The sequence below is a fragment of the Nematolebias whitei genome, chromosome 9, assembly GCF_014905685.2.
Source record: "Nematolebias whitei isolate Nwh7 chromosome 9, NemWhi1, whole genome shotgun sequence".
In the NCBI taxonomy this organism is placed as follows: domain Eukaryota; kingdom Metazoa; phylum Chordata; class Actinopteri; order Cyprinodontiformes; family Rivulidae; genus Nematolebias; species Nematolebias whitei.
In genome coordinates, this window is record NC_056506.1 from 33,991,029 (window position 1) to 34,003,832 (window position 12,804).

The 12,804-nt window shown below is 37.2% G+C and overlaps 1 protein-coding gene across 1 annotated transcript in view; it reads left to right on the forward strand.

Moving 5' to 3' along the window:
- Positions 1-12,804, forward strand: part of kcnab1b (potassium voltage-gated channel subfamily A regulatory beta subunit 1b) — a 40,327-nt gene that overhangs the window by 16,201 nt on the left and 11,322 nt on the right. The window contains exons 2-5 of the mRNA XM_037681330.1: positions 3,446-3,489; positions 7,282-7,319; positions 10,056-10,135; positions 10,647-10,691. Coding sequence (XP_037537258.1) covers positions 3,446-3,489; positions 7,282-7,319; positions 10,056-10,135; positions 10,647-10,691 — 207 coding nt within the window. The remainder of the gene's footprint in view (positions 1-3,445; positions 3,490-7,281; positions 7,320-10,055; positions 10,136-10,646; positions 10,692-12,804) is intronic.

A 12,804-nucleotide genomic window follows, 5' to 3' on the forward strand; every position in this document is an offset into this window, starting at 1 on the left:
GTTTAACTTCATCGCAGACTCTTATCTTGAGCAAGCATGAAGGTGACGGTGGAAAGGAAAAACTCATGAGGAAGAAACCTTTAGCAGAACCAGACTCAGGACAAGAGGTCATCTGCTTCGAGCGCCTGGGTTTGAGAGGAATAGGAAGGAGGAACAGATACACAATGGCAGGTCAAAATCACATGTTAAGCTAGAAATAATATCAAATAAAAACTATTCAATTTTAGCAAATCTGTTAAAGAAATGAGGTCAATTTATCCTCTAGTAGTCTAAGCTTATAGCAGCATAATAAGCCAACCCTAACTATAGGATTTATCAAAAAGGAACGTCTTAAGCCCAGTCTTAAAACTGGACAAAGTGTCAGCCTCATGGACAGAAACTGGAAGTTGGTTCCTCAAGAGAGGAGCCTGATAACTGGAAGATCTTCCTCCCATTCTGCATTCCCATTCTGTAAGAGTGCAGTCTGAGAGTGAAGTGCTCTGTTAGGAAAATATGGAACAATAAGATCTGTAATATAAGATGGAGCTAGGTTGTTGAGAGCTTTGTGTGTTAGAAGTAAAATTTTGAATTAAATTCTGGACTTGACAGGGAGCCAGTGGAGAGAAGCTAAAACTGGAGAGATATGATCTCTCCTACTAACTCCAGTTAAGACTCTGGCAGCAACATTTTGGATTAATTGAAGTATTTTTAAAGAAGTATTTGGACACCCAGATAACAAACCATTGCAACAGTCCAGTCTAGACATGACAAATGCATGAACCAGTTTTTCTGCATCATTTTTAGATAAGATGTTTCTAATTTCAGTGATATTACGCAGGTGGAAGAAGGCGGTTCTAGTAGCATTTTTAATATTATGAGAGTGTTCGTTTGTCTTTGGTACAAAGAGAAACACATTTAACAAAACATATGGACAGCAATTATTTGTTACATGTACAACTGATTAACATGCATTCCTTCAAGGAATGTGCAACCTTTCATGAACGTTATAATTCTGTAACTCAGCTGGGTGTAAATTAACTGTCACAGATTGGACAGGCCTCAGACAAAACTGCATTAATAGATTTTAAAGGAAGTGGACGAGGAAAAACCTTGAGCGTCGCTGACATGATGCAATATGAGTGCTCGGGAGTGCGCGTAATCATCTGCATCTTGTGGGAAAGACAATAAGATCAAAAAGGCCTCAGGACTGATGCGCTTCCTGTTGCATCAAGATGTGAAAGGTTACAAGAATGAGATGCAGTCGAGTGAGGAAGGATGAAGTGGAAGCAAAGGGCAACATCTGCCAAAAAGCAGTGCACTACACGTCTTGCCACAACAAAGTTAGCTGTGTTTACGCTGAAGTATTAGCAAAATTTATTTAGAGGCTTAGCATTTTTTTTTTTTGAAGGAATGCATCTTCTCCACCACTTTTCATGCCAGAGTTTCACACCTAGATCACCTTTTGTTGAGAAATAAATGAGTTGTAGCTGTTTAAATGTCACGCTCAGAGGCATGCTGTCAATACTCTCAGCTACTACAGCAGATTTCAGCTCAATTACTGTGGAACTGAGTTCAAGCAGTTTTTGTGTTGGCTAAAGTTGATTATCTGATTTGATTGTGTTGATTAAACTGTTGATTATCCATGCTGCTGATTTATTGTCTTTAGGCTGCTGTATTCATTCCCATCTTCAAGATGGTCTCTCTTGTGAACGAGTCCTTGTGGCTCAATGAGACTAACCTGTATAAATAAATGTTGAATGAATCTGCTCACAAGAGGCTCATGTTCACGCTGCTGTTTAATATACCTTACATTATTAGTGTTTAGCGCATATCTTAGATCCTTGGGCCTTGAGTACACAATTTCATTCCACCTCATGTACCACATGTGATGTAAATGGCAATAAAGAACCTTGAACCTTGAATTAAAATTTCAGTTCAGTTTATTTATATAGCGCCAAGACACAACTGTCTCAGGGCACTGTACAAAAATGTTCACATACATAAAAAAGCCAGTTAATAACTATCGAAGGAAGCAGCAGATTGTGTTGAATCTTCACTTTGTCGCAGTCTCCCATCCTGAGCAAGCACAAAGGCAACAGTGGAAAGAAAAAACTCTCTCAGCTGAGTCGTAGCTTCACAGGTTCCCGGTGAACTCTGATCTTTTTTTTTGTTCCGGTTGTTTTTATTTTAACCTTTTTTTGCGCCTACGATGCAAATCCACGGTACAGGTATGACTGCGACACACTTGCAGAGTTTTCTGTGTTGCTGCTTTGCCATCGTGCCATCGTGGTTCAGTTCTTCCAGCCTCGGGCTCAGGCCTGTCATGGCGGCTGTCTCCATGATCCTCCATCTGCCTGCACGGACCCAACTCTATGGACCTGTTCAGTTCCGCCGGGAAACCTGGATGTTCTCCGTCTGCTGGACCCGGTTCTGGAAGGCTGTGTGTGAGGGCAGCTGCTGCGGTCATTATATTACTATTGAGCTGCTAACTAGACCTGCTAACGCTGCTAACAGCACCACACCACTAACCGAACCTCACTGCTAACAGTATCATGCTGCTAACTGGACCATGTTGCAGATATCCTCACTGTCATCAGAACCACTCTATGCTGATGTGGATTTATTTCTTTGTCACTTTTGGCACCTTGTTTCTGTATTTTTGTTGCATGCTTTGAATAATTCCTAGTTCGTTAGTTTAGGTTAGTGCTCGCATTAAGCGTGTAACTTATAGCCAAATCGAACCAATGAGAACTGTGCTGCCTTATTTACTGTTTCTTTTTACAATTTATATTTTTGTTATTGTTTGATGTAACTGTGTACACAATTTTGTTCCACTACATGTACCACATGTGATGCAAATGACAAATGAAGAAACTCTGAAAAAACTCCCTTTAACAGAAGACACCTCCAGCGGGATCAGGCTCAGGACGAGCGGCCATCTGCTTTGACCGGCTGGGTTTGAGAAGTCAGCGATCGCCATCTCAGTCCAACAGCTAATCAAATGTAGATGTGTATTCGGTGATTATGGTTATAAGTTCAATAGTTCATGAGATGTGTTGGTAACAAACACAGACACAAGCAAAGGAAAACAATCATTGCAACCTTCCTCTTGGCGGTGGCCAATAAAAAATCCTTACTGGGCCTTAAGTTCTTCTCAAGGTGCAGCCAACATAAATCAGCTGTCCTCTGCCCCTGCTGTCTCAGTTATGATTCATGGTGGGTGGTGTAAAGGTGACCATCACAGTCAATAAATCTCCACTCCGTCAAGCCAGAAAGAGAATTCAGATGTTGTCAATTTTTAAAAATGTATTCACAACTTGTACCATTTCTCATTGATTTCACACGATTCTGTCAACAACCCAGGTTTATGTTAAGAGAGCGGAGTAATTACAATCACTTTTAAGTGGTGACATCTGGAGTCTAATTTGTGCTGCTTTTCTAAATCAACCTTTGATTTGTTTCACAGGAACCTGGGGAAATCTGGGTTACGTGTCTCCTGCCTGGGGCTCGGTGAGTACCTTTAATGAACGTCAGCAAGTTTAAAAGGGTTTCATCGTCTTTCTTATTCTGCTTTGTGTTTGTTTGTGTGGCTGCAGAGAGGGCCGAAGTATCAGACATCCTATAAATGATATAATTTCTAAACCTTATGCATCTTTAATTTAGAAGCCACAGGAGACAAAAAATATAACTTTTTGCAAAGTGTTTACACATTTAATATTTAATCAGCAGGTGTTTTCAGTAAACAAATGGCTCCATTATCGCACATACTGGATGAACACCAGTTGATTTTTCTCATTCCGTTCATTAAAACTTTGTTTTCGTATCTTTGTTCTTACATTTGAGTCTGCGCCAAATTGCTCGAAGGGGTAGCGCCACTGAAGGGGAAAATCCATTACGAGGCAAAGAAATGATGCAGTGTTGCTCTGACTCGGCAAACACTGAGGAAAGTGTGAAAATGAAACAGTTAATCATTCCCGTAGTGAATTGTTCTTACAGATACAGCCACGGTCTGAGCAGCAGCTGGATATTAAGAGATTAAAAACATGTCGCAGCTGAGAACCTCAAAACCGTACTGGCGCTCCCCCAAGCTGAACAGTGAAGAATGATAAGACTTCTTTAATGTAACTTTGTGCAATTTTAAATGTAAAAGTTGCATTAAGGCATGTTTACTGAGCCATTGCCCTAAGCATTGGAGCATACTGGACTCAAAACTACTGCAAACTGTGGAAATAATGTCAATAAAATCAGGAATATTTGTTGGCTCTGCACCATAAACTGTCCAAATAAAGTCATAAAGTGTGTAAGAAGAAGACGTGATTATGAAAATTGGACAAAGCAAAGATTTAACACTAAAACAGTTCATGTAAATGTACAAAGTATTATATTATGTTCCAGATACTGAACATCTGCCAAGACAGTTTCAAACCAATACAAGTGTAGCGGGTTTATGATGCAATAAATTATATATGGATAAATAAAACCAACTGGGAGTAACTCTTTGCTTGAAGCAGAGGCCTATCTGTGAGTCTTGTTCACAACTGGTTGGATGGAGCTGGAGATGGATCGACTGATCGGGGTCTTGCCCTCAGTAAGGAGGGTGTTGTTCTCGTGGTAAGGAAGGAGTTCGCTAAAAGGCACAGCTCTTGATGTACTGTATACTTTCCAGTCCTCACCTATGGTCATGCGGTATCATGACCAAAACAAGATCCAAGCAGCTAAAATGAGCTTACTCCATAAGGGGGCCATGCTCAGCCTTGGAGATAAGAAGAGGAGCTCTGAGAGCCGCTGCATCTCTGCAACGAAAGGAGTCCACTGCGCCGGCTCAGGAGTCTGATCAGGATACCTTCTGGACATCGTGCTTGTTTGTATCCCCAAAGTTTTATTTTTTATTCAATCAGATGGAACTGATTTGGAATAATTACTTAACCAAAATTATGATTAGAGTTAGTTATACAATGGATGCATTTGAAAATCAAATAATTTAATGTTAAGGTTTTCCATCTTTTCTACCAATCCAGAAAATAAATAAATAAACTGTCATGTTGCATTGTCCTGTGAAAAGGTTTAATTTTCTGACTGTATCCATTTAATTTTTTACCCTTTTGTTTGTCTTATAAACTTTTTATGTTGAAAAAAAAAAAAGACATTTGAACAATAACTTAGCACTTTGTTAAGCTCTAAATACAACATTGTGTAAAAAAAAAAAGTGTCCTACATATTGGTCATAAGTGGACGATAACTATGAAACTGTTTAATTATAAGAACGTAAGAATATGAAGTAAAATAAATTGGTAAAAAAAAGATTACAGCTTGCTAGAATTCTGTTTTGGTTTTGCCACGTTGGCAGCAATATGCTTCACATATATGCACATATACTGCAGACGCTGACTAATTTTTAGAAAGGTCACTGACATAAAACATTGCCATCTCACAGATGTTAAGTATTTAAAGTGACCCGGCTTCTTTAGTTGTGCTGAGAATAAACGTACAGTTGTCATGTGTTTTGGGTAAATCCACTGCTTGAACTGTTTCTATACATTTTACTGTATTTGCACAAGAACATGTAAATTTACTTTTGTGCAAAAACATTAGCAACTATTAACTTTTCATACGAGTGTTTACTGCTTTGTCTCTATTGTATTCTTAATTATGTCACTTTATCTGCTCCAAACAGAAAAAGGCTTAAATCAAATAACAGAAAAACAGTATGAGGCTGATTTTGTTTTTCCTGAATCAGCAGTGTTTAAATGCAACTGTCAAAAATGTAATTTTTAGGACAAAACAAGAAAGCAGACATTGTGTAAAACTCAAAAAAACTTGTCCTCACTGCTATAAAGTTGCGTTGTTAGTTTTTATAAATGGGGCAGATTTTGTTTTGATCGTTGCCAGCTGGGAGAGTTCAGGCTGCGCCTACACCAATCTGCTGCCTCGCTGCTGCACATTTGGCTACTGATTCAACAGGTTTTTGCCATTATTTCTCATTACTGAGAGACGGCGCTTCATGGGACACATTCTGAGGGGGACAAATTATCTTTGACAGAAAATGTTCGTTTGGAGAAAGAATAGGGAATTTGTCCTTATCTATATAAACAGCATGCATCATCATTAAAATGTTCATTATTGTTCTTTAAAAGGAAACTAACTATATATTTGTTTCAATAAAAGTTGTTTATATATATATATATATATATATATATATATATATATATATGACAAGAAGCAACAAATACTTGTACATTAGCAAACTTAAAAGCACAAAGTGCCTCCATTTGTGGGTGTTTATTCAAAGTTTTAGCTGCATGCAGGTTTGAAAGTGAGGAATGATTCCAGCTACAAGCTTTAAAGACGAATCCAGAAAATGAGTTGTTCAGAATTACAGAGAAAGCACAGAAACATCTTTGTAGCAATAAGAAAAGAGCTCCCCCAAAACTTAAAATGCAAGGTTTCTCACTGATAAAAGGAGTGTGAACACTTTCAAACTATATGTTTTTGTTTAAACTTTTTAAAAAGTTTAGTAGGAGAAACAATACTTTACAAAGTTTGTCTCTAATGAGAATCAGCAGGAATAAGAGCCTGCTTATGAACTTGCTTGATAGGTTAAATTATGTATTTGAGTTAAATCTTGACATCAAAAGGAAAAAGAAGGATTAAACTTAACAAAAAAGATGGACATCCAAGCATGAATATAATTTTTTTTCCCTTCATAGTGAATATAGCTGCAAACTAAATAAATGTATTCAGAGTCCATGCGTTACAGCCCAGTTTTATAAATCATTGAAGGAGCTGTGAGGATTAGGAGTGTATGATATTATTTCTTGTATGGCATTAAAGTAATATAATGCATTTTTTATCACCACCCAGATGCACACAGCTTTAGATGTAAACATTTATGGAGCGAAACAAGAAAAAAAATACAATCAGTTTATCTTTTAAATAATTTATAAATATATTTGTGAACTACTGATGCACATACTTTAGACAATCTTTCTTAAAGATTATCAAGCCAAAAGCAATGATTTTCTGATGTCATTGATATTTGGTGGCGCATTTTAACAACGATTCAATACGTTAGATTTGAGTGAAAACAAACATTCGTGCTTCTCTACATGTACCAAAAGCTCACTGGGTCAACGTTTAGCTGACATTTTCTGTGATGGCTTTAGGGCAGGAGGCACACTGTCATGTGTCATTGCCAAAAAATGTCAAAGTAATATGATTGCACATCAGATATGACGTGCAGAAGGTCCTGTGTGTATTTTTTTTTTGTGCTAAAGATGTGACTTATGGTATTTCCTTCAACAGGAACATGGGTAACATTTGGAGGACAAATATCTGATGAGGTAAGACTTCATCCTGTGCATTACTCAGATATTAGTCATTGTTTTAGACCCAATTGGGCAAACTAGTCAGTAGTTTGATGGAAATGGAGGATTAGACCCAGATGCAGACTGAAAATAAGTATCTTGAAGGTAAAACTAAACAAAAAGGCTTTAACATCCAACAAAGTTAAATCACGTCATCTGGATGGTTTATTTGTGTTGAAATGTTTTGTCTTTCATGATCCAAAAGACTTCATCAGTCTGAGGAGCCGCAGCAAACTCAGTCTTAAAAATAGCACACTCACATAGTGGACCAACCAGTTTGATGGTGATAAGATGGTTTCTGGAGTCTGCCCTCTTCCTCGTTGACTCCTTCAAGGCAGCCATGGCCAAAGTGGTTCAAAACATCAAAGTTCATGCTCAACAATCCAATGGGACAATGAGACCCAACAATGTGGGACTGAGTTTGTTTTGGCTCCTCAGACTGATGAAGTCTTTCGGATGAAAGATGAAACATTTCAACAAAAAGAAACCGTCCTGGGGACCTGACTTCACTTTGTTGGATTTTTTTTTACCTGGCTTATAGAGCGTGAACTTTAATGCTTTATTTAACAAATTAAACAAAAGATGCTGGTGAGGCAGCCAAAAACTACTTAAAACTAAGAAAAATAGAGAACACTGTGACTGCGTGAAAGACTAATGCTGAACTCAAAAGCAAACTGAGGAGCAAGCCTACAAAAAAGCACTAATAAAACCTAAACAACAAACACTTGGGTGATTATCGATCAGGGACTGGTGAGGGTGGCAGACTAAGTGGAAAAACAATGAGTAAACGAGGAATGACACAAGAAACAGGAAAACAGAACAAGACCTAAACCAGAATAAAACAAAGTGCAAAAACACAAAATAATTTAAAAAAATCTAAGCTGAACAGGAAAACACAGCAGAACCCAAAGGACAAAAAAAAATATTTAGTAATAAAAATTAACAAAACATGAAGGGAATACTGTAAAACCAAAAGATAAACTCAAGGATTAAATGAAATAACATAAAAACACAGACTGTGACAAAAATAAAACTGTTTGCCAGTGTTCCTGGACCTCATCTGGGTATCATTTCCTCATATTGCAGCTGGTTGTTGAGTCTGTTGCTCCACCAAGACTGGATGGTTAGGTTTTACTCTTCACTGCCAGAGGACGTCTTCAGTGGTCCGACCCAGCCTTGGAGTGGGGTGGGAGTGGTGCCGAATTGGGCAAGACTCATAAATGATTAACAACTAAACTAAACTAGAGAAATTATATTTCCTGTGGAAATGCAGTGTGAATGCTTATTGGTGAAGAACTTACTGAAAAACAGTCGAAATTAGCTAAAAACATGCTGAAATATAGCTGAAATGAAAGAACAAGACTAAGTTAGTAAGCAGAAAGAACACATTTGCTGAATTAGGTTTAAATATGCAGAAATTAGCACAAAAATTAGGAAATTTGCTTAAAAAAAGGTTAAATTAGCACAAAGTAGCTGGAAAAATAGCTAAAAATGTATAAAGAAGCATAAGCTACCAGAAGGATACAGAAAGAGCTGACATGAGCCCCAAAATGTGGAATTAGCTGAAAAAGATTAAATGAGAATAAAAACAGCTTAATAGTAGCTGAAAGTAACAGAAATAACTTGAATGGAGCATAACAATCTAAAATTACAGAGAAAAGTTAATTAGGCTGAAAGTGGCAGAAATTACCATGAAAAACTTGAATTTACCTAAAAACAGCTGAAATTAGCTAAGAAATGCTAAAACATATATAGCTGAAAAGTATAAAAAGTGTAAATTAGCAGACGAAGCAGAAAGAACACATTTGCCCAATTAGTCTGAAGGCAGCAGAAATTAGCACGAATAGTGTAAATTATCTGTAAGACGCTAAAATTAGGGAAAAAACAGCTGAAAAGTAGCTAAAAAAGCAGCTTAAATTACCAGAAGGAAGTGGATAGAGCACAATTTTACTGAATTAGTCTGAAAAATGTTGAAATGAGTGGAAAAAAATGTGGAATTAGCTGAAAAGGCTTAAATTAGCATAAAAAATGTTTAATAGTAGCTGAAATAGTAGAAAAAGCTGGAACTTGCAGAAATGAGCTGAAAGCATTATAACCAGCTGAAATTACCAGAAAAATGTTAGAAGAAGCATAAAAATGTTGTAGTTAGCAGAACATATCTGAAAGGAGCACTAAATAGCTGAACAAAACAGCTACAGTTAGCTGAAAAGAGCTGAAAAAAGTTTTAATTTGCACAAGGAAGCTGAAAGAAGCTGAACCAGAACAAAATGTGAAAGGCGCAGTAAAAGGTTGTAAACAGATCTAAAGATTTGAAGGATGTAAAATGAGCTCAGTTCATTTTCTATGAAAAAAAAAAAAAAAGTGTCAGAAAAGGCTAAATATTTCAAAAAGCTAAAGTTGCACCAATACCAAAAGTCATAGCAGGATTGTTCTGAAAAAGCTTAACGTTTTGATATACGATGCTTCATAAGCATTCACACTAGTAAAGAAAAGGACACAGAAGGAGGACTTTATCTTCAGACCTCCTTTCTCAACAACTGGGTCAAACAACAACACAAATCAACTTTAATCAACAACAGTGTTGTTCTGGTGCGGCTCCTTCACATTCTTCTGGGAACATCTTTTCTGTTTGAAGTGTAATTTGCATCCATATATTCACTGACTTTCATTACACCGACGTTCATGAGGGCTGACGTCTCTCGTTTGTGTCAGGTGGCAGAGCAGCTGATGACCATCGCCTACGAGAGCGGGGTCAACCTGTTCGATACGGCTGAGGTCTACTCTGGGGGGAAGTGAGTATTGTTTCATATTTGTCGTCATCCATGAGCCACATTTCTGGTTTTGTTTGTTATTTTGTGTCTCACAGAACATTAAGAAGTTTTTTTCCCCAAAGCAAGAATTGTGCACTTTGGTTCATCAAAATGAGAACTACCTGTGTCTCTAAAATGGCTTAGATGATTGTATTCATCACTGGAGGCTCACTTCTATCCCCCCTGCCCGGTCGTTGTCTGGGTGAATGATGTGCTACGTGTGACAGCTGGAATGGAATAAATGACATTTTCAAGGTTGCTGGTGAAATTCAGGCGTAGGCTCCAGGAGTCATTTCTCCTTTATGTTGCACTGCCTGTGGTTTTTAATCAGGTGTTCATGCAGATACTGTGGCAGATAACGTTCACGCTTGCATGCTGCTACAGAGATGGCAATCTGGGATCTGATCTCATCTCTTCTGTGCATTGTGTCTTTGGTTTTGTATCTAATTGTGGTTTTTTTTGTTGTTGTTTTTTTTTTTTTTTTTTTGCACAGAGCGGAGATAATCCTGGGAAACATCATCAAGAAAAAGTGCTGGAGGTAATGTTGAGTCTCTAAGCAAACACCAACATCAACGTTTTCATTCAATCGTCCAGCTTTGTTTAATATCAGCTCGTTTCCACTTTCAGATTTAAAATAAAAGTTGAAAAGAGTTTTAACCCCATCAGTGGATGAAGTTTATAAGTGTTATTAACAATAATTAAATGAGCAGCATGAAGAGAACATAAACAGCTCAGACAAAAAAAATACTGTATTTTTCAGACTACAAGGCCTAAAACCCTTTAATTTTCTCAAAAATCGACAGCGAGTCTTATAATTCAGTGCGCCGACAAATACGGTACTGTGTTTATCCCTTGAAACATTTAGGAGGAGAATTTAACAACACATTTTTAAATATGTATTTGATATTGATCATATTCTGCTCAATCAATCTGATCAAAAGTGTTGCTGTTTTCAGGAGAGTAAGATTTGTTCTGGACTACAAATATCTGTTTATTTTATATAATACTCTCATTGTATCATATTTAGGCTATTGTGTGGTAGTTTGGGGCAATACATACACGAGAAACTTACAGTCGCTGTACACAATACAAAAAAAGCTATCAGACTATTACATAAAGTGGAATATTGGCACAAATCCATAATTTTTTTAATCAAATGTACTGAAATTCTGGGACCTTGTAAAATTCAAAACTATACAATTTATGTTCAAAGTAAAAAAAAACTGTCGACTTCCACACACTATTCAAAAAAATTATCGTGACAGAGAGGGGGGGTTATAATTTAAGAGGAGAAAAAAAACAATGTATCAGAACAACCAAAAATAGTTTTTCTATATCAGTGTGTGGAGTAGATCTATGGCATGGAATAAATTATGGGCTCAAACAAAGTACAAATATAATCCAGCTTAAAAAACAGTATAAAAATGAGCTTTTTGAAAAATGTGTTGTATAGGATGGGTGTAGCAAAGACCAAAAATGCTACGGTTGATATTAATAAATAAATAATTGTACATTCAACGATGAGAATGTGAGGTTTAAGCATAATTTAATGTGGGAGTATTATAAGGGTTATTTGATGTGGGGATACTAAAATGATTGTATATTGATGTGTACAGGTATGACAGGGCAGGAAATCATAAGATCTTTATCTTCTACCTGCTCCTTTTCGAACAAATTGTGTAAAATTGCATATCCATTATGACTTTATTTTATTTTTTATCTTTCTTTGCTTTTACTTTTCATTATCTGTTTGAAATAAAGAAATAAAATAAATACATTTATTTTTGATTAAGCACTGGAATCATATTTAAACTGTTGAAGTTTTTCTGTCATAATCTGTGGGTTTTATTGGCTACTATGAAATGCCTTTCAGAAATCCAGCATTTTTCAGTCAAGTCATCTGGACAGTTTCTTTTTTTGTGCTGAAATGTTTCGCCTTGACTGATGAAACCTTCTGGATCGAAGGCGAAACGTTTCAGCACAAAAAAAGAAACTGTCCAGATGACCTGACTGAAAAATGTTGGATTGTAAACCTGGATTATTGAGCATGGACTTAGTTGCCTTTCAGAAATGTGTACTCAAACTGAAATATTCCCCATATTACTCAAAGCTCGTGAAAAAGATGCTTTAATGTTTAAACCTGCTGAAACAGCTAAACAAACCTGAGCTCTGCTACTCGGGGCAGCTGTGGTTCAGGTGAGACAAACATCTCTGGGCATCTCATTAAAATGCTATGATTTGCTTAGTAACCTTGCATTCATGAGGATATTCCCCTTTTGCTTTAACCCCTCCACCCGCAACACACACACATTATTCTCCCTGACAGCAGCATCCCCCCGCTGGACAAAGAAACAACCACCATATAAACGGCACCAAAACTGCAAAAAATAAAAAACACAACAATGAAGCTGAGGTATTAAAAAGGCCTCCAAACTCCCAACATCCCAGTTTTAATTTAACGTCTATACAGGATGTGCATAAACGAGCCCTATTCATCTCAAACCCTCAGCACCCAAAGGGTCTGCCAACCTGGACATCTCAGGGTCTCTGTGACTGTTAAAGAAGGGTCAGAGCTGGTTGCAGCTGGCTTCACTCCCATCTCATTTATCTACGTTTGGCCTCAGTCAAGCTGTGAAAGGATAAAATTAGAA